General features: G+C 44.7%; 1 protein-coding gene across 2 annotated transcripts in view; it reads right to left on the bottom strand.

The window, feature by feature from the left end:
• Positions 1–1,782: 1,782 nt before the first annotated feature.
• LOC112261144 (C2 calcium-dependent domain-containing protein 4C) overlaps positions 1,783–20,901 on the bottom strand; it is a 44,066-nt gene continuing 24,947 nt past the window's right edge. Inside the window, exons 1-3 of one of the 2 annotated variants that reach the window (XM_024436480.2) lie at positions 5,706–5,978; positions 3,770–4,518; positions 1,783–3,636 (exon numbers count right to left, since the gene is read on the bottom strand). In XM_024436480.2, coding sequence (XP_024292248.1) covers positions 3,088–3,636; positions 3,770–4,513 — 1,293 coding nt within the window. In that variant the 5' untranslated portion in view covers positions 4,514–4,518; positions 5,706–5,978 and the 3' untranslated portion in view covers positions 1,783–3,087. Of the gene's footprint in view, positions 3,637–3,769; positions 4,519–5,705; positions 5,979–20,901 lie in introns of those variants that run through there. The other variant, XM_042328958.1, reaches the window with a different exon arrangement.

Here is a 20,901-nt window from a genome sequence, read left to right as displayed (position 1 = left end):
GAGAAACAGTGACAGTAAGCCTAGAGAGAAACAGTGACAGTAAGCCTAGAGAGAAACAGTGACAGTAAGCCTAGAGAGAAACAGTGACAGTAAGCCTAGAGAGAAACAGTGCCAGTAAGCCTAGAGAGAAACAGTGCCAGTAAGCCTAGAGAGAAACAGAGACAGTAAGCCTAGAGAGAAACAGAGACAGTAAGCCTAGAGAGAAACAGAGACAGTAAGCCTAGAGAGAAACAGAGACAGTAAGCCTAGAGAGAAACAGTGCCAGTAAGCCTAGAGAGAAACAGTGCCAGTAAGCCTAGAGAGAAACAGTGCCAGTAAGCCTAGAGAGAAAACAGTAAGCCTGAAACACAGTAAGCCTAGAGAGAAACAGTGCCAGTGCCTAGAGAGAAACAGTGCCAAGCCTAGAGAGAAACAGTGACAGTAAGCCTAGAGAGAAACAGTGCCAGTAAGCCTAGAGAGAAACAGTGCCAGTAAGCCTAGAGAGAAACAGTGCCAGTAAGCCTAGAGAGAAACAGTGCCAGTAAGCCTAGAGAGAAACAGTGCCAGTAAGCCTAGAGAGAAAACAGTAAGCCTAGAGAGAAACAGTGACAGTAAGCCTAGAGAGAAAAACAGTAAGCCTAGAGAGAGTGCCAGTAAGCCTAGAGAGAAACAGTGCCAGTAAGCCTAGAGAGAAACAGTGCCAGTAAGCCTAGAGAGAAAGAAACAGTGCCAGTAAGCCTAGAGAGAAACAGTGACAGTAAGCCCAGAGAGAAACGGAGACAGTAAGCCTAGAGAGAAACAGTGACAGTAAGCCTAGAGAGAAACTGAGACAGTAAGCCTAGAGAGAAACTGAGACAGTAAGCCTAGAGAGAAACAGTGACAGTAAGCCTAGAGAGAAACGGAGACAGTAAGCCTAGAGAGAAACAGAGACAGTAAGCCCAGAGAGAAACAGAGACAGTAAGCCCAGAGAGAAACGGAGACAGTAAGCCCAGAGAGAAACAGAGACAGTAAGCCCAGAGAGAAACGGAGACAGTAAGCCCAGAGAGAAACAGAGACAGTAAGCCCAGAGAGAAACGGAGACAGTAAGCCTAGAGAGAAACAGAGACAGTAAGCCCAGAGAGAAACGGAGACAGTAAGCCCAGAGAGAAACAGAGAGCTAGAGACAAAGATACTGAGCTGTTCCAATGCAGATTCCCATGCAGAGTTAAACTAATGAAACCTCCCTCTCCCCCATTGTAATCTTTCATCCATTCAGGGAGGTATAATTAGAGAAGATCTGCTCTCATCTCTTTCTCCCTGATGGGGCCTTTAATTTCTGCTATTTGACTCATTCAAATGAGAGCTGGTGAAAAGGGAACGACAATTGGACATTTAAATGGATGCTTGAAAGCACTACGAACCAATCTGTTGCATATGAGAAGCGCTGCAAAAATACTTGAAAAGGACACCTTGTGCAGGTTCTGTTTAAACGACTGAGTGGAATGAGTGCCGCTTGAATGACTGACCTATTCTTAGAACCAATTTAGATCCTGTGGGATAAGATTGAAAAGTACAGTCAAGGAAAATGGAGCGCACTCACTATAGATCGTTTATGACGCTGGAAACATTAAGGATAGTGCATCTCATAAAGCATCTACTGCTGCTCTAGGATATGAGTATAGAGACCTGATCCCAGATCAGCGCTTCTACTCTAAGACCCTTTATAAATACAGACCCTGGTCATTTGGTAGTTAGTCTTTGTTTGCGCAGCTCGTTGTCACACAACATGTTGAGAACAGGATGTAGTATCACTGAAAGCAAATAGAAGAGCTAGACCTTTTTAATAGATAGAAGTCAACGTGTCACACAAACATCAATCATATCCATATGTTCAATCTAACACTGATTCTGATTTTACAGCTCTTAATTAAAACTAAGGAATCTTCCATTGATCATGATAAATGTGTTTAAGAACAAAGAGCATGCAAAATGACATTCTGGTAAAAGTACAGAATAATTACAAAATATACTGTTAACAACTCACACCAGTATCATCCAGCTTCCTCACTACTGATATGGAACCCAGCTACTGCACATGTACTGAATAACACAATATGAATATACCCTCAAGTGAATCAATAAAGACAGTTCAGCAATACAACATGAAGAGGGGAGATGTAGCAAGAAAAACATAGCTTTACTACTGCTGTCAATAGGTAAGATAATGTGATGGTAGAATGAAATCAAACCCACAATGTGGAGAACCCCCCCCACACACACACACACACACACACACACATCTCCTCACTCTGATCTGCTACATGCTGGTCTCCAAGGTGACCAATTTCACTAAAGCGCTCCACCACAGGGTTTGATCTCAGTCAATCTCAGTCAATCCAGACAGAAGTAACAGCCCGGCCGCATTTCATTCCAACAAGTTGTCTGCTCCCCTTTGTTCTTGTTCAATCCCCTTCACAGATCTGACTTGACTGGGTAGTAGGTGAACTGTGGTAGGTGAGCTATGGTAGGTGAACTGTGGTAGGTGAACTGTGGTAGGTGAACTGTGGTAGGGGGGCTGTGGTGTGGTAGGGGGCTGTGTAGGTGAAGGTGTGGTAGGTGCTGTGGTGTGGTAGGGGTACTGTGGTAGGTGAGCTATGGTAGGGGGCTGTGGTGTGGTAGGGGCTGTGTTAGGTGAACTGTGGAAGTTGAACTGTGGTAGGTGAGCTGTGGTAGGTGAGCTATGGTAGGGGTGCTGTGGTGTGGTAGGGGGCTGTGTTAGGTGTGGTAGCTGCTGTGGTGTGGTAGGGGTACTGTGGTAGGTGCGGTGTAGTAGGTGTGCTGTGGTGTGGTAGGTATGTTGTGGTAGGGGTGCTGTGGTGTGGTGTGGTAGGTGAACTGTGTTAGGTGTGCTGTGGTAAATGCGCTGTGGTAGGTCTGCTGTGGTAGGTTAACTGTGGTAGGTGAGCTGTGGTAGGTGAACTGTGGTAGATAACCTATGGTAGTTGAACTGTGAAGCAATAGCTCTACTTAGTGCCCACCATAATTGATTCCCTATCAGATCAGGCAAATGGGGTAAACGAGTGAAGAGTGATAAGGGAGATAACCAGCGGAGGGAGCATGTTTGTGTCCCTAGAAGCCTGGCAGCAGGTCGCTGAGCAGCACCTCCCTCTCCCCCAGCAGCAGGTCTCTCTTCAGACTGGTCCCCTTGTTCACCACCTTCATCTTCATGGCCAGGCTCTTGACCTGGGTGACGGGCACCGCGTCAAAGAAGAAGTCCTCGTTGAACACGGGGTTCCTGCTGTTCTTGATGATAGTGCTCCTCTGCTTCTGCTGCTTGCCCGGGTTCAGGTACAGAGACACGCAGCAGTTGATGCTCTTCACGTCCGTCTGTTTGTCATACAGGTCCTCGGCGGCGAGCACTCGGACCCTCAGCCGGGCCGTTTCGGCGTCGTAGTGCATGCTGATTCTCAGCGTGCCGCCCTTGTGGAGGTTGACCGAGTGCTCACGCTGGAGGTCTGAACTTGCCCCCCCGGAGCCGGTCCCCTTGCGTCCGCGGAAGGCGGGGGAGGGAGGGCAGCGCAGGCGGCGGCGTGTCAGGTTGGGGCTGTTGTCGGCTGAGCTGCACTCGTCTGTGGACAGGGAGCTGTGGCGCGCCAGGGTACGCTTGGCACGAGACACCTGAGGGGGAAATCAAATCAGGGAAGGGATGATAATAAGATAGAAGGGATCATGAAATTCTGAGCTAAATGTATTTTGCAAACACTTTGTAAATAAAGTGATCATCCTTATGGTTATCATCCTTACTGTTTACCTTGGCCTGCGTCTCCTGGGTGATGGATCGGAGGAGGGAGGCAGAGCGGGTGAGGAGAGGGGAGGTAAAGGGGGAGGACTCGGCTGAGGAGCACGTGTCGCTCTCACCCCCGCTGAAATAGCGGTAGGGGTTGGGGTCGGAGGGGGTCAGGTGGTTCCCACCCTGGGTGCGTCTCTGGGAGCCCGGGGAGGTGTGGGGGCTGTTGGGGTTGCTGTGGAACAGGGACTCCTTGCGGCGGGTGTGGGGGCTCTCCACCAGCGTGGAGAAACCGTACGAGGTCTGGGCTTTGGGGACGTAAGGCAGGGACATGGCTGTCTGGGACTGGGGGTCTGCATTGGTGTTAGGGTCTCCCCCCTCCCCTACCTCGCTCCCCGGGTCGTCAGCGCTCTCTATCTGGATGACGTGGCGGTTAGCGGCCCTCAAGAGGCTGCGGGTGTCCCCAGTCAGCCGGGAGAGCAGACGTGGGCTGCGGGGGTTCCTGGTGCAGTTGCCCTGGGTTTGGCTACAGATGGTGTGCTCCGAGGCAGAGGGGCACAGAGTAGAGCGGGGCTGGGTCTCCGGAGTTAGGCACTCTGCCTCTGAAGGGCAGCAGATGAGTTTGGGGGGGATGAAGAAGTCAGGGATCTTATCAGGGGTGATGATGTTGTTATAGACGGAGACGGGGCCAGTCGGGTTCTGCTGCTTGTCCCCTGCCGATGCAGAGTGACCATTGTGAGGGCCACGGAACTTCTCCAGGAGCCACATGCTAGCTGCAGGCACAGGTGGACAGGAAGTGATGATGTCATACAGTCACAGGTAGGTAGGAAGTGACATCACCTTGAGTCAACATGTAAATCAAACCGTGGCATACAGACACAGACAGATAGGAGGAGTCTCAATATTGTGAGTTTATGCCATTTCCTTGCTTCAACTACTAAACTGCACTGATGTCAGTTGAAAGCAATATGGCAAGTCAACTTAATTTGCTATCACCTGCCACCTGCCTCTCAAAACAGTTTGGATCAAGGAAATCAGGCAAGCCATGAAACCATGTTAGACTATTGAGATGCACCCAGTGCCTGGTGAAATGTCAGAGACACCACAGGAGAGCTTCCATAGCAACTCCAAACCAAAGCATTTCCCTATTATCAGATAATTGAACATCACCGCTGTTGTGGAATCATTCCAAGAAAAATCTGAGGCTGTAAAGCCAAACTGCAAGTCTAAACGTGTTGCTAAGCACCAGCGTGCTCCAGGCTGTAGCCTATGCCTTTTAAAGCTTATATTGAATCGCCCCCCTGCGGTAGTACCCTCAATTCAATCGAATCCCGATTGCAGTAGGCTATTACGCAGTAGCATATGATTATTCCTTTTTCTGTAGTCTAATTAAAATACTTTTGCCTAATAAATCCTGGTGGACTACAGACAAGACTGATTAAATCCAGTCCTTGTGATATAATAGAAGAAAGAACGATTGTTCTCTATCACTGCACCCCATTGATGAAAGTCTCTAAAATCCTTGAACATTAAATAAATCAGTGTAAAAAAAAGTAAATTCAGTTTTAAATGTGTTTGCTTCCACTGAAGGCACCAACTTTGATAAACGTGAAGACTTCCCGTAAGTGCACGACAATACGCATAACCTATCATATCAAAGAGAGGTAAAGTCAGTCCAGTCAGATTTATGATTCCACCAAACAAAGACATATTTGCATATTCAATAAAAAAAATACGGTTATCTATAATCGATGAGAGAATGTAATTATAAAGATATTTGACATTGTGCGCAGCTGACCAACTTTTACGCACTTTAGGCGGGATGGTCCCTGAAATGAGAACAACTTGTAAAATAGACACAGACAAAATCACGGACACTAATTAAAAAACGGTTACTGATGAGTCTACAAGCAAAGACAACCGGAGGACCTGTCACATCACTGGAACTCATGGATCTCACCGTAGCGCTGAAGTGTTACTCTCGCTCTCCTGCTGAACTCCCGATAAAAACAGAAAATGTTCCAACTTCCCTCACATGCGTCTGTCCGTGTCCCCTCAATAGTTTCCGTAATTCCCCTCACATGGGTTGCCTAGCTAACCTACTTTACACAGACAGAGTAACCTAACTGTTGGGCACAAAACACATAGTTGGGGCTCTGATGATTCAGTTTCACCTCTGGGTTATATATGGACCCCGCGCGCCGCGCTCTCCATGGTGACTGGAAGCCAGTGGGAGGTTCCCAAGCTGTCCACCCGCCCTCCTCAAAATAGAATGTAATTTGCTTAAATACGTGTTTTGATGTTAACCGCGGGGCAAATCAGTGTTCCGTGCTATTTCGTATAGCCAACTCATTGTATTTGCAAACAATAACATTAACGTTAACGACCTCCCTGTCTGTGGACAAGATTATTCCTCCTCTCTCCACTACTCAGACATTCTACCTCCATTCTTGTCTCAACTCCCAGACGTTTTGATTTTGTTCAATTTGTTGTATCTTACACTACCTGGCCAGAAGTATTTGAACATCCCTTCAAATTAGTGGATTTCAGCCAGAACTGTTGCTAACAGGTATATAAAATAGAGCACAGAGCCATGCGATCTCCATAGACAAACATTGGCAGAAGAATGGCCTTACTGAAGAGCCCAGTGACTTTCAACGTGGCACCATCATATGATGCCACCTTTCGAACAAGTCAGTTCATCAAATTTCTGCCCTGCCAGAGCTGCCCCGGTCAACAGTAAGTGTTGTTATTGGCAAGTGTTAGGTGCTCAGCCACAAAGTGGTAGGCCACACAAGCTCACAGAACAGAACCGCTGAGTGCTGAAGTGCAAAGCTCGTAAAAATGGTATGTCCTCAGTTACAACACTCACTACCAAGTTCCAAACTGCCTCTGGAAGCAACGTCAGTACATTAACTATTCATTGGGGGCTTCATGAAATGGGTTTCCATGGTTGAGCAGCCGCACACAAGCTTAAGATTACCATGTTCAATGCCAAGTGTCGGCTGGAGTGGTGTAAAGCTCGCTGCCATTGGACTCTGGAGCAGTGGAAATGCGTTTTCTGGAGTAATGAATCACGCTTCACCATCTGGCAGTCCAACGGACAAATCTGGGTTTGGCGGATGCCAGGAGAACGCTACCAGCCCTAATCCATAGTGCCAACTCTAAAGTTTCCTGTTTCATCATGACATGCACAGAGCTAGGTCCATACAGAAACAGTTTGTCAAGATTTGTGTGGAAGAACTTGACTGGCCTGCACAGAGCCCTGACCCCTGACCTCAACCCCAACCTTTAGGATGAATTGGAATGCCGACTGCAAGCCAGACCGATCACCCAACATCAGTGCCCGACCTCACTAATGCTCTTGTAGCTGAATGGAAGCCAGTATCCTGCGGCAATGTTCTAACATCTAGTGGAAAGCCTTCCCAGAAGAGTGGTGGTTGCTACAGCAGCAAAGGCGGGACCAAATCCATAATAATGCCCATGATTTTGGAATAAGATGTTTGATGAGCAGGTGTCCACATACTTTTGGTCATGTAGTGTAGCTTGTGTGTGTTATTGTAATTCAGCTACTAGCTTCCACAGTACACGTCATAAATACAACATTGTCCGTTGAATCAAGCAGGCTGACATGGAATCAGAATTTCAAGCAGGAGACACCTGTGGAATTGACTGGACTTTAAAAACATATTATGTTGCTTTTGCAGGTCATATGTGCAGATCCACTTCTGTGGAAGTTGTGTTTCAATTGGCCGGGGCAGATAGACCACATAAATAGAATTACTGCAAAACCTGGAGTTGATAACAACGCAGTGTAATCCTTCATCTACTCCCAGCCAGCAGGTCTCCTGGAGGTCTCTGTCTGTGATAACTGGATAGATCAGTCCCTTAGTGAAGTTATAGTGACACTCTAACCCCTGCATTGCATTACCCTGTATTGCTGGGCCAATGGGGGAAGGGGAGTAGGAGAGGGTGGCCCTTTAATAGGAAGATTTGTTATCCTCAAGAGCTGTAAGAGTTTCCCTGACTGGAGCTCAGCATCCATCGCTGGTTCAATAAGCCAATGGGCAATGAGGGGGCTGTTAGAGCGAAACTGCCTGGCAGTCTGGTCCCTTTGGGCTGTGGGGAAATGATGGCACTCTATTGTTTGCAATGGCATGTAGAGGATCAGTGGGAAAGTGTTGATATAGTTCAGCATTAAACTGAAGGCTCTTCTCAATCTAAATTGGTGCTAAAATAAAATGATAAAAGACAAAAACAATATTTTTGCATGCACGCATTCATGAGCACACGCACGCACGCACGCATGCACACACACACACACATAGTCAAACTGAGAGAAAGGGAGAAGAGGGATTGTACACAGAATCACCGGGGAGCTGTCCATGGAACTAATGTACAAGAATAACTATAGCGTGTTGGGCTCTGGGACTAGCCGACTTCTGTCCCTCTCCATGGTCCTGAGATATAGATCTTTTTGTTGAGATTCAATGACTATAAATTAATGTCAGTGTTAAAGATTGTCAACTCATCACTTGTAAAGAAATGATTGTTTTGCAAGTATACAAAGGCTAAATCAAGTCCCTCATCAGTGCATTAAAAGTCTATCAGTCACGACAATGCTGGTGTGAAATATTGAACTGGACTGAACTGAGAATAATCCAACTCCAATGGAATCTATACCCCTCTATCTCTCTTTTCTGACTCACTCTCTTTCAGCACCACATGTTCATACTAGGCACATGAGGACCACGGACAGCTCCTGGCTCTGTGCCACATTAGAAATTGAAGTAACAATATGCAACAATAACATGTCTAATGTAACTATCACAGATCTGGTGACTAATAAAGATACAGGATGGGGAAGGGTTCTAAATCGTCTGGGAAGTCACCATAGCAACCATGGCAAACCTACTCAAGTTGGCGTTTGGCGTTGGAGTATGCTGTGCACACACACTTCGATCTTCAGAGTCAACAGTTATGGTTAAAGTATGGATTTGGAAGGATTAGGGTTAGAATAGCTATTTTCAGAAGAGTGATGAAAGGGTATAAAAAATAGGAAAAGGCTGAATGGGAAGGGGGAGTCAGAAAAACATAAATAAAGGGTAAGATAGGAGGGTGAGAGAGAAAAGGTGGGCTATTCCAGCTGCTTTGAAAGTGGATACATGAATAGACCACCTGCAAGGGTTACATACATTTGTTTATTTGACGGGGGTCTACAGAACACAACCTCCGAATGATCATTACTCTTTCGTGTCGCTACCATAGCAACAACTAGTTCCAGGCCATTTTTTTCCCTTCCTGCATTTCTGATGTGTTAAAATCATGAAAAAATTGGCATCCTTTGAGGGGAAAGTCATTGCATAACTGCAACTGGCTCACATCAGACAGGGTAAAGGGATGTGAAAATAGATTGGATGAAAGTTTTCTCGCCTCCCTTCAAAGAACCATTTTGTGGCCACAGATGTCTGTTGAACACAGCTGGACTATATGAAAATGTTTGCCTGCAAAACACAGATTGTTTTTCTTTGTGTCATTTCCACACATTGAAAAAAAGTACATTGTATGTTTGTAGTTCTTCTTGGTAGAGAAAAGCACAGAATACAATGCTTCATTTGAGAAGTTATGTGTTTGTATGTGTGTCTGTGTTTGTATGTGTGTGTGTGCATGCATGTGTGTGATGTAAATATAGGATGTGACAGTGTGAGAGGGACCCTCCGAATAACCATGGCGACAAGCAGAAGCAAACACCTGCGAATGAGCATTAGGCTGTGCACTTACAGGAAGACCTCTAATGGTGAGCGAGAAAGGGTGAGCGAGAAAGGAGTTAGAGAGAGAGAGAGAGAGAGAGAGAGAGAGAGAGAGAGAGAGAGAGAGAGAGAGAGAGAGAGAGAGAGAGAGAGAGAGAGAGAGAGAGAGAGAGAGAGAGAGAGAGAGAGAGAGAGAGAGAGAGAGAGAGAGAGAGAGAGAGAGAGAGAGAGAGAGAGACAGAGAGAGAGAGAGAGAGAGAGAGACAGAGAGAGAGAGAGAGAGAGAGAGACAGAGACAGAGAGAGAGAGAGAGAGAGAGAGAAACAGAAGGTACAGTACTATTTTACCCCGACTATTACTCTCATATTGCATCATGTAAGAGCATTTGAACTCACACTGTACGAGGTCCTTATCATCATTGGAACTTATGAACATTTCCCACCTTAGATATGCATTAGTACTATTTTCATTTTTGATTAACGCTTGTTGTTCGGTTTTAAGCTCTCCTACTTCCTTATTACTCCTTATTCAAAACTTAACCACACAGGGGTAATGCCTAACCTTCACGCCATGGGTAATGCCTAAACTTAACCACAGGGGTCATGCCTAACCTTAACCACACAGGAGTAATGCATGACCTTAACCTTAATCACACAGGAGTAATGCACAACCTTAACCACAGGGGTAATGCCTAACCTTAACCACAGGGGTAATGCCTAACCTTAACCACAGGGGTCATGCCTAACCTTAACCACACAGGAGTAATGCATGACCTTAACCACACAGGGGTAATGCATAACCTTAACCACACAGGGGTAATGCCTAACCTTAACCACATGGGTAATGACTAACCTTAACCACACAGGAGTAATGCCTAACCTTAACCACACAGGAGTAATGCATAACCTTAACCACACAGGGGTAATGCCTAACCTTAACCACATGGGTAATGACTAACCTTAACCACAGGGGTAATGCCTACCCTTAACCACAGGGGCAAAGCATCACCTCAACCACACAGGGGTATTGCCTATCCTTAACCACACAGGGGTATTGCCAAACTTTAAGCACACAGGGGTATTGCCTTTCCTTAACCGCACAGTAATGCCTAACCTAAACTATGCAGGGCTAATACCTAACCTTATCCGCACAGTAATGCCTAACCTTAACTATGCAGGGCTAATACCTAAGCTTAACCACACAGTAATTCCTAACCTTAACTATGCAGGGCTAATACCTAAGCTTAACCACACAGTAATTCCTAACCTTAACTATGCAGGGCTAATACCGAAGCTTAACCACACAGTAATTCCTAACCTTAACTATGCAGGGCTAATACCTAAGCTTAACCACACAGTAATTCCTAACCTTAACTATGCAGGGCTAATACCTAAGCTTAACCACACAGTAATTCCTAACCTTAACTATGCAGGGCTAATACCGAAGCTTAACCACACAGTAATTCCTAACCTTAACTATGCAGGGCTAATACCTAAGCTTAACCACACAGTAATTCATAACCTTAACTATGCAGGGCTAATACCTAACCTTAACCACACAGTAATTCCTAACCTTAACTATGCAGGGCTAATACCTAACCTTAACCACACAGTAATTCCTAACCTTAACTATGCAGGGCTAATACCTAAGCTTAACCACACAGTAATGCCTTACATTAACCAGACAGGGGTAATGCCTAACCGAGACAGCCAAGTGACACAAACCTATCAGACGAGCTAAACTACTTCTATGCTCGCTTCGAGGCAAATAACAGTGCATGAGAGCATGAGCATGAGATGCATGAGAGCACCAGATGTACCGGAAGACTGTGATCATGCTCTCCGCAGCCAATGTGAATAAGACCTTTAGACAGGTCAACATTCACAAGGCCGCAGGGCCAGACGTATTACCAGGACATGTACTGCGAGCATGCGCTGACCAACTAGCAAGTGTCTTCAATTACATTTTCAACCTCTCCCTTACCGAGTCCATAATACCAACATGTTTTAAGCAGACCACCATAGTGCCTGTGCCCAAGAACACTAGGGTAACCTGCCTCAATGACTACCGAACCGTAACACTCACGTCTGTAGCCATGAAGTGCTTTGAAAAGCTGGTCATGGCTCACATCAAAACTATCATCCCAGAAACCCTAGACCCACTCCAATTTGCATACCACCCCAACAGATCCACAGATGATGTAATCTCTATTGCACTCCACACTGCCCTTTCCCACCTGGACAAAAGAAACACCTATGTGAGAATGCTATTCATTGACTACAGCTCAGCGTTCAACACCATAGTGCCCTCAAAGCTCAACAACAAGTTAAAACTGGATCCTAGTCTTCCTGGTGGTAAGGGTAGTTAACAACACATCTGCCACGCTGATCCTCAACACAGGGGCCCCTCAGAGGTGCGTGCTCAGTCCCCTCCTGTACTCCCTGTCACTCATGACTGCACGGCCAGTTACAACTCCAACACCATCATTACACTTTCCGATGACAACGAGACAGCCTATAAGGAGGAGGTAAGAGACCTGGCTGTGTGGTGCCAGGACACCAACCTCTCCCTCAATGTGATCAAGACAAAGGAGATGATTGTGGGCTACAGGAAAAAGAGGACCAAGCACCCATTCTCATTGATGGGGTTGCAGTGGAGCAGGTTGAGAGCTTCAAGTTCCTTGGTGTCCACATCACCATCAAACTAACATGGTCCAAGCACACCAAGACAGTCGTGAAGAGGGAACGACAACACCTATTCCCCCTCAGGAGACTGAAAAGATTTGGCATAGGTCCTCAGATCCTCAAAAGGTTCTACAGCTGCACCATCGAGTGCAACCCTGACTGGTTGCATTACTGCCTGGTATGGCAACTGCTCGGCCTCTGACCACAAGGTCACTACAGAGGGTAGTGAATACGGCCCAGTACATCACTGGAGCCAAGCTTCTTGCCATCCAGGACCTCTATACCAGGCGGTGTCAGAGGAAGGCCCTAAAAATTGTCAAAGACTTCAGCCACCCTAGTCATAGACTGTTCTCTCTGCTACCGCGGTACCGGAGCGCCAAGTCTAGGTCCAAGAGGCCTCTAAACAGCTTCTACCCCCAAGCCATAAGACTCCTGAACATCTAGTCAAATGGCTACCCAGACTATTTGCATTGTCCCCCCCTCTCCACACCACTGCCACTCTCTGTTATCATCTATGCATAGTCACTTTAATAACTCTACCTACATGTACATACAACCTCAACTAACCGGTGCCCCCACACATTGACTCTGTACCGGCACCCCTCTATATATTGTTATTTTTTTACTGCTGCTATTTAATTACTTGTTACTTTTATCTCTTATTCTAATCCATTTTTTTTAAACCTGCACCGTTGGTTAAGGGCTCGTAAGTAAGTATTTCACTGTAAGGTGAAACCTGTTGTATTCGGCGCATGTGATTAATAACATGTGATTTGATTTAATGTCTTATCTTAACCTCACAAGCGTAATGCCTAACCTTATCCACACAGGGGTACTGCCTAACCTTAACCACAAAGGGTAATGCCTAACCTTATCCACACAGGGGCAATGCCTAACCTTAACCACAAAGGGTAATGCCTAACCTTATCCACACAGGGGCAATGCCTAACCTTAACCACACAGGGGTAATGCCTAACCTTATCCACACAGGGGTACTGCCTAACCTTAACCACAAAGGGGTAATGCCTTACCTTAACCAAAGGGGTGATTCCTAACCTTAACCACACAGGGGCAATGCCTAACCTTAACCACACTGTCTAACCTTAACTTTGTAATTTGAATTGACTTTGTATATAGGCTGTCAGTTGGTTCTCAATAACCTGTTTGGCTGGATGGATCAGAAGAATAGACCACATTTATTTTTCTGTCCACACCCATCCTCTCTGGAACTGCCAGCGTTCTTGTCACCGATAGACAAAGCACAGTACAAACTAAAATTTTCTGATTTGATACTCAATTGAGCTCTTTGCTTCAGTTGTGAAACCGGCAGTGGTCTGACCGACATTTGACCATGTTTTTGAGACTGGTCACGTAAACGGCAAAACATTTCTGTTCTTTTTTCCAGGTCACTGATAATGGCTGTGTTTGACTAGAGGGAAGTTAGTCAGGTTCACTGTCTGTCTACTTCAATGTATATTAACATAGACTGCATCTTGTGTATTTTCCCCCTCTGTTGCTAAAGGAACAACTAATAGGGAGCTAATACAGGAATGAAAGAGCATTTGAACATATTGTTAACATTTGACTCATACTATACAGTATATGATCGTTGCTCAGACCTCTCAATACTAATGCACAACAACAGCAGTCCATGAAGGTTAACCCTATCCGCGCACTCGCACGTGCAAACACACACACGCGCACAGACACACATGCACAAACACACGCGCGCACACACACGGTTCTGTTCTCTGGACCTGGGTTTAAAACACAGGTTAATGTAATGGTTACAGAACCAAAGGGACACTGTCTGGTTTAATTGGAGTAAAAGCCGAGAGACTTCATTATAAACAAAAACAGACCTGTTCTATCACTGGAACTCCATGCTCTGCTGTCCTCCCTCCCTCCCTCCCTCCCCCTCCCTCCCTCCCTCCCTCCCTCCCTCCCTCCCTCCCTCCCTCCCTCCCTCCCTCCCTCCCTCCCTCCCTCCCTCCCTCCCTCCCTCCCTCCCTCCCTCCCTCCCAACAGTCTGTTCAACCAAAGAACACCTTGGTTATCATTGGTACAGGACAAGTGGCCAATTAAGGGTTGTTTTCAACTCCCATTGCTATTTAATGGCCCGGCCCGGGGTGTGTGAGGCGACTTCTACCTCCTACAATATCAATAAGCAAATGATCCAGAAAGTCCAAAACAGACAGAAATGCATCACTATACAGCAAACATGTGTCCAAAATGTATAGTATTGTAATACTGTAATAAGTCATTTACGTAGCAGGCACTTTTATCCAAAGTGACAAAAGTCCACACATTGTGGTATGTGACCCCAGTGGGAATCGAACCCACAACTCTGGTGTTACTAGTGCCATGCTCTAATGAACTGAACCACGTACAGGACCACTACAATACATACTGTACCTGTCAAACATTTAGACACACCTACTCATTCAAGGGTTTTTCCTTTATTTTCGCTACTTTCTACATTGTAGAATAATAGCGAAGACATCAAAACTATGAAATAACACAAATGGAATCATGTAGTAATCAAAAAAGTGTTAAACAAATCAACATATATTTTATATTTCAGATTCTTCAAAGTAGGCACCCTTTGCCTTGATGACAGTTTTGCACACTCTTGACATTCTCTAGGGGTGATACACAGAAGATAGCCCTATTTGGTAAAATACCAAGTCCATATTTGTCACACCCTGGTCTAAGTATTTTGTGTTTTTCTTCATGTATTGGGTCAGGCCAGGGTGTGGCATGGGGTTTTTGTATTGTGGTGTGTTTTGTCTTGGGGTTTTGGTGTGTATGTATTGGGATTGTAGCTAGTGGGGTTATCTAGCAAAGTCTATGGCTGTCTGGAGTGGTTCTCAATCAGAGGCAGGTGTTTATCGTTGTCTCTGATTGGGAACCATATTTAGGCAGCCATATTCTTTGAGTTTGTCGTGGGTGATTGTCCTTAGTGTCTTCGTTCCTGTCGCTGTGTTAGTTGACACAAGTATAGGCTGTTTTCGTTAAGTTCTTTGTTTTGTAGTGTTTTGTGTTTATTTCGTGTTTACGTTTTGTTTATTAAACATGGATCGCAATCTACACGCTGCATTTTGGTCCGACTATCCTTCACACCTAGAGAACCGTAACAATATTATGGCAAGAACAGCTCAAATAAGCAAAGAGAAACAACAGTTCAGCATTACTTTAAAATGTGAAGGTCTGTCAATCTGGATTATTTTAAGAATTTATTCCAAAATGTATTAAATAGTTTATTTTCCTCATCAATCTACGAACAATACCACATAATGACAAAGCAAAAAAATTTAATATGACATTTACATAAGTATTCAGACATTTACTCTGTACTGTGTTGAAGCACCTTTGGCAGAGATTACAACCTCGAGTCTCCTTGGATATGATGCTACAACCTTGGCACACCTGTATTTGGGCAGTTTCTCCCATTGTTCTGTGCAGATCCTCTCAAGCTGTCAGGTTGGATGGGGAGCATCGCTGCACAGCTATTTTCAGATCTCTCCAGAGATGTTCAATCGGATTCAAGTTGGGGCTCTGGCTGGGCCACTCAAGGACATTCAGAGACTTATCCCGAGCCACTCCTGTGTTGTATTGGCTGTGTGTTTAGGGTTGTTGTCCTGTTGGAAGGTGAACCTTCGCCCCAGTCTGAGGTTCTGAGTGCTCTGGAGCAGGCTTTCATCAAGGATCTCTCTGTACTTTGCTCCGTTCATCTTTTCCTCGGTCCTGACTAGTCTCCCAACTGCTGCCAGGATGGTGCCAGGTTTCCTCCAGATGTCACACTTGGCATTCAGGCCAAAAAGTTAAATTTAGGTTTCATCAGAACAGAGTATCTTGTTTCTCATGGTCTGGGAGTCCTTTAGGTGCATTTTGGCAAACTCCAACAGGCTGTCATGTGCCTTTTACTGAGGAGTGGCTTCCGTCTGGCAACCCTACCTTAAAGGCCTGATTGGTGGAGTACGGCAGAGATGGTTATCCTTCTGGGAGGTTCTCCCATATCCACAGAGGAACTCTAGATCTCTGTCAGAGTGACCATCAGGTTCTTGGTCACCTCCCTAACAAAGGCCCTTCTCCCCCAATTGCAAAGATTGGCCGGGCGGGCCAGCTCTAGGAAGAGTCTTGGTGGTTCCAAACTTCTACCATTTAAGACTGATGGAGGCCTCTGCGTTCTTGGGGACCTTCAATGCTGCAGAATAGTTTTGTTACCCTTCCCCAGATCTGTGCCTTGACATAATCCCGTCGAGGAGCTCTATGGACAATTCCTTCGACCTCATGCTTGTTTTTTTCCCCTGACATGCACTGTCAACTGTGGGACCTTATATTGACAGGTGTGTGCCTTTACAAATCATGTCCAATCAATTCACCACAGGTGGACACCAATCAAGTTGTAGAAACATCTCAAGGATGATCAACGGAAACAGGATGCACCTGAGCTCAATTTCGAGTCCATAGCAAAGGACCTGAATACTTATGTAACTAAGTTATTTCTGTTTTTTTATTTATTTTTAATACATTTGCAATAACATTTTAAAACCCGTTTTGCTTTGTCATTATGAGGTATTGTGTGTAGATCAATGAGGAAAACAATTATTTAATTAATTTTAGAATAAGACGTAACAAAACGTGGAAAAAGGGAAGGGGTCTTAATACTTTATGAATGCACTGTACCTGCACGCACTCATGGATGCACGCACGCACGCACGCACGCACGCACGCACGCACACACACACAGACACACAGACACACACACACACACAGACACACACACACACACAGACACACACACACGCACAGATACACAGACACACACACACGCACAGATACACAGACACACACACACACACGCACAGACACACAGACACACACACACACAGACACACAGACACACACACACACACACACACACACACATACACACACACACACACACACACACACAGACACACGCACAGACACACAGACACACAGACACACACAGACACACGCACACACGCACAGACACACACACACACACACACACACCACACACACATACACACAGGTAGACTAGGGTGAGCTCGGTGTTGTGCTAGCAGAGCTGTGGTGAAGATCTCACGGTTTTACCAATTTGTCGTCAGATTCTGACATTTAGCCATGTTTCTCCAAATGTCAAATTACTAAGTTGCTCCAAACGTCAAATTAAGGGTTAAGGTTTTGAATAGCGTTAAAACATTTAAGATTAGGCATTCATTCATAAATTAAGGGTTCAGGATTGGGATAGGGTAAGTAATAATATATGTATATTTTTAAATGTTTTGACGGCTTTTCCTGATGTCCTCAGGACATGGGGAGTCGTTCAATTCAAATCAATCTTAAGAGATCAGGCTGGATAAATCTGTACAGCCCAAAGAACAAACACATACACATTAAGTTTGGAACCCAGAGGAGATATTAGGATGTCTAGACAATTGAGACAGCACTAAGGAGTCAGGAGAAGGGGGGAGAGTGTTCACCCATGTGATAGCAAGTCAAGACTACCCACTGTGAAAAGAGATCAGATCAACACCCAATTCTAGTTCCAGTTGTCAACAAACTTTGAATTCAACTTTAAAAACAAAACATTGAACTCTTTCGACTTGTGGGTGAAGTCTGAGTTAAATGAAATGAGATGACACACACATCGATGACACACACACACACAGAATGAGAGAGGAGACAGAGCTAATCGTTAACTAACTCTCAACACCTATTAGATTAATGCTGTGTTATGTAGCTGGTAACCTAGGTAACCTGTGATCATCATAAAGCAATAGTTACTCATCGGTTATGTTTATGCAGATACAGTTGACTGAAATAATGATCTGTCTTTTCTTTGAAGCTGCATCCCATAAAGCCTTGCACGGAGAAATCCGGAACAAAAAGATAACTTCATTGCATCTCTGGTTTGCATCCTTGTGGACAGTGAAAATGAAAGCATTCTGCACTTCTTGAAAGATAAATAATGGTGCTACTTTGTGTGTGTGTGTGTGTACTATTTCCTTGTTTCCTCCCCTACCAGCTGGACTTGTTTTCACAAAGCAGCTATACTCTCTATTAAATCCAGATGAAGTAAGTGTCTATTCTCTATCAAACATAATGTAGTACAATACCTTTCTTCATCGTCTTGGTAAATACTACACCCCACATGCAGTTGCATGTGTCAAATATATTAGCAGCCTTGCACTTTAAAATGGTATGCAATGCAGCAGAATGTTCTGTTTTCTCTTTTCAAAAATGGTTGAATGGCTATTTTTTACCCAGTAGGCACCGGCAACTTGGCACAGGTGAGATCAAATACACATAAACAAGAATCACTTGCCGCAACCAAATTCCTTCGAATTTTCAATCATTTTTTGACTTTGAAGTGAACAATCGGTAACACTTTATTTGGATTGTCCATCTGTAGATCTATAAACTATCAGTAACCTTTCAGCTAACCAACTACTAACCATAACTATAACCTTCACCCGTTTTAGAAGCCTTACCCTACCCCTAATCTTAGCAAGCAGTTGCTTATCAACAGAAAGTCAGTTTCTTATCAATGAATAGTTTGGTGATAGTGTGTCCGACTATCCAAATAAAGTGTGACCAAAAAAATCTTAATTTCAATTTATAAAATGTTTTGTCCTTGGTCCTGTACACTTATTTTAGAAGAAATAAGGAATTGTGCAAGGGTAACAATATATTTGAATGCCTGTATAGCCTGTAGCACTAACTTAGGCTTCTATGAAGGAGATTATTAAGCAATGCTCATGAATCATATCATCAATATTCTTCATTAAAGGTCAATTTAGTACAGTCCCTTCATAACACTCCTCATAGACACTGGATATTGCATTGGAGCAATGGGAGAAGACTATATCACCGACTTAAACCATTCTGATCCCTCAATAGCTACATGCATGAAATCCCCTGTGCAGTTGCTTTATCCCTGTAAAGACGTATTTAATTCATTCACTGACAGACTACAGCTCAAGCAGAATACTTGTGAAGTTAAAGAAATAAAAAACATTCATAGCAATTAAAAGCTATACAGAGAAAATATAACTGTTGTCTGCAGTCATAAACTATATCCTCGGTTCTAAAATGAATACGATCCATTATCTCTCTCTCATTTCCCCCTGTACATTCTCTCTCTCTCTCTCTCTCTCTCTCTCTCTCTCTCTCTCTCTCTCTCTCACTCTCTCTCTCTAGTTTCCCTGTACATCTCTCTCTCTCTCTCTCTCTCTCTCTCTCTCACACTCTCTCCCTCTAGTTTCCCTGTACAGTCTCTCTCTCTCTTGTCCCTGTACATTCTCTCGCTCTCTCTCTTTCCCTGTATATTCTCACTCTCTCTCTTTTGTCCCTGTACCTTCTCTCTCTCTCTCTCTCTCTCTCTCTCTCTCTCCTTCTCTCTCTCTCTCTCTCTCTCTTTTCTCCCTGTACATTCTCTCTCTCTCTCTTTTGTCCCTGTACATTTCTCTCTCTCTCTTATGTCCCTGTACATTCTCTCTCTCTCTCTTTTGTCCCTGTACATTCTCTCTCTCTCTCTTTTGTCCCTGTACATTCTCTCTCTCTCTCTTTTGTCCCTGCACATTCTCTCTCTCTCTTTTTCCCTGTACATTCTCTCTCTCTCTCTTTTCCCTGTACATTCTCTCTATCTCTCTCTTTTCCCCTGTACATTCTCTCTCTCTCTTTTTCCCCTGTACATTCTCTCTCTTTTTCCCCTGTACATTCTCTTTCTTTTTCCCCCTGTACATTCTCTCTCTCTCTATCTCTCTCTTTTGTCCCTGTACATTCACTATCTTTCTCTCTCTCTCTCTCTCTCTCTCTCTATTTTTTGTCCCAATACATTCTCTCTCTCTCTTTCCCTTTTGTCCCTGTACATTCTCTCTCTCTCTTTTGTCCCTGTACATTCTCTCTCTCTCTCTTTTGTCCCTGTACATTCATTCTCTCTCTCTCTCTCTTTTGTTCCTGTACATTCTCTCTCTCTCTCTCTTTTGTCCCTGTACATTCTCTCTCTCTCTCTTTTGTCCCTGTACATTCTCTCTCTCTCTCTTATGTCCCTGTACATTCTCTCTCTCTCTCTTTTGTCCCTGTACATTTCTCTCTCTCTCTTTTGTCCCTGTACATTCTCTCTCTCTCTCTCTTATGTCCCTGTACATTCTCTCTCTCTCTCTTATGTCCCTGTACATTCTCTCTCTTTCCCTTTTGTCCCTGTACATTCTCTCTCTCTCTCTTTTGTCCCTGTACATTCTCTCTCTCTCTCTCTCTCTTTTGTCCCTCTGTACATTCTCTCTCTCTCTCTTTTGTCCCTGTACATTCTCTCTCTCTCTCTCTTTTGTCCCTGTACATTCTCTCTCTCTCTCTCTCTCTCTCTTTTCTCCCTGTACATTCTCTCTCTCTCTCTTTTGTCCCTGTACATCTCTCTCTCTCTCTCTTCTCTCTCTCTCTCTCTCTCTTTTCTCCCTGTCATTCTCTCTCTCTCTCTTTTGTCCCTGTACATTCTCTCTCTCTCTCTTTGTCCCTGTACATTCTCTCTCTCTCTCTTTTGTCCCTGTACATTCTCTCTCTCTCTCTTTTGTCCCTGTACATTCTCTCTCTCTTATGTCCCTGTACATTCTCTCTCTCTCTCTTTGTCCCTGTACATTCTCTCTCTCTTATGTCCCTGTCATTCTTGTCTCTGTACATTCTCTCTCTCTCT

This window comes from Oncorhynchus tshawytscha, linkage group LG10, assembly GCF_018296145.1.
Source record: "Oncorhynchus tshawytscha isolate Ot180627B linkage group LG10, Otsh_v2.0, whole genome shotgun sequence".
In the NCBI taxonomy this organism is placed as follows: domain Eukaryota; kingdom Metazoa; phylum Chordata; class Actinopteri; order Salmoniformes; family Salmonidae; genus Oncorhynchus; species Oncorhynchus tshawytscha.
This window is presented reverse-complemented; position numbering and strand designations above follow the sequence as displayed.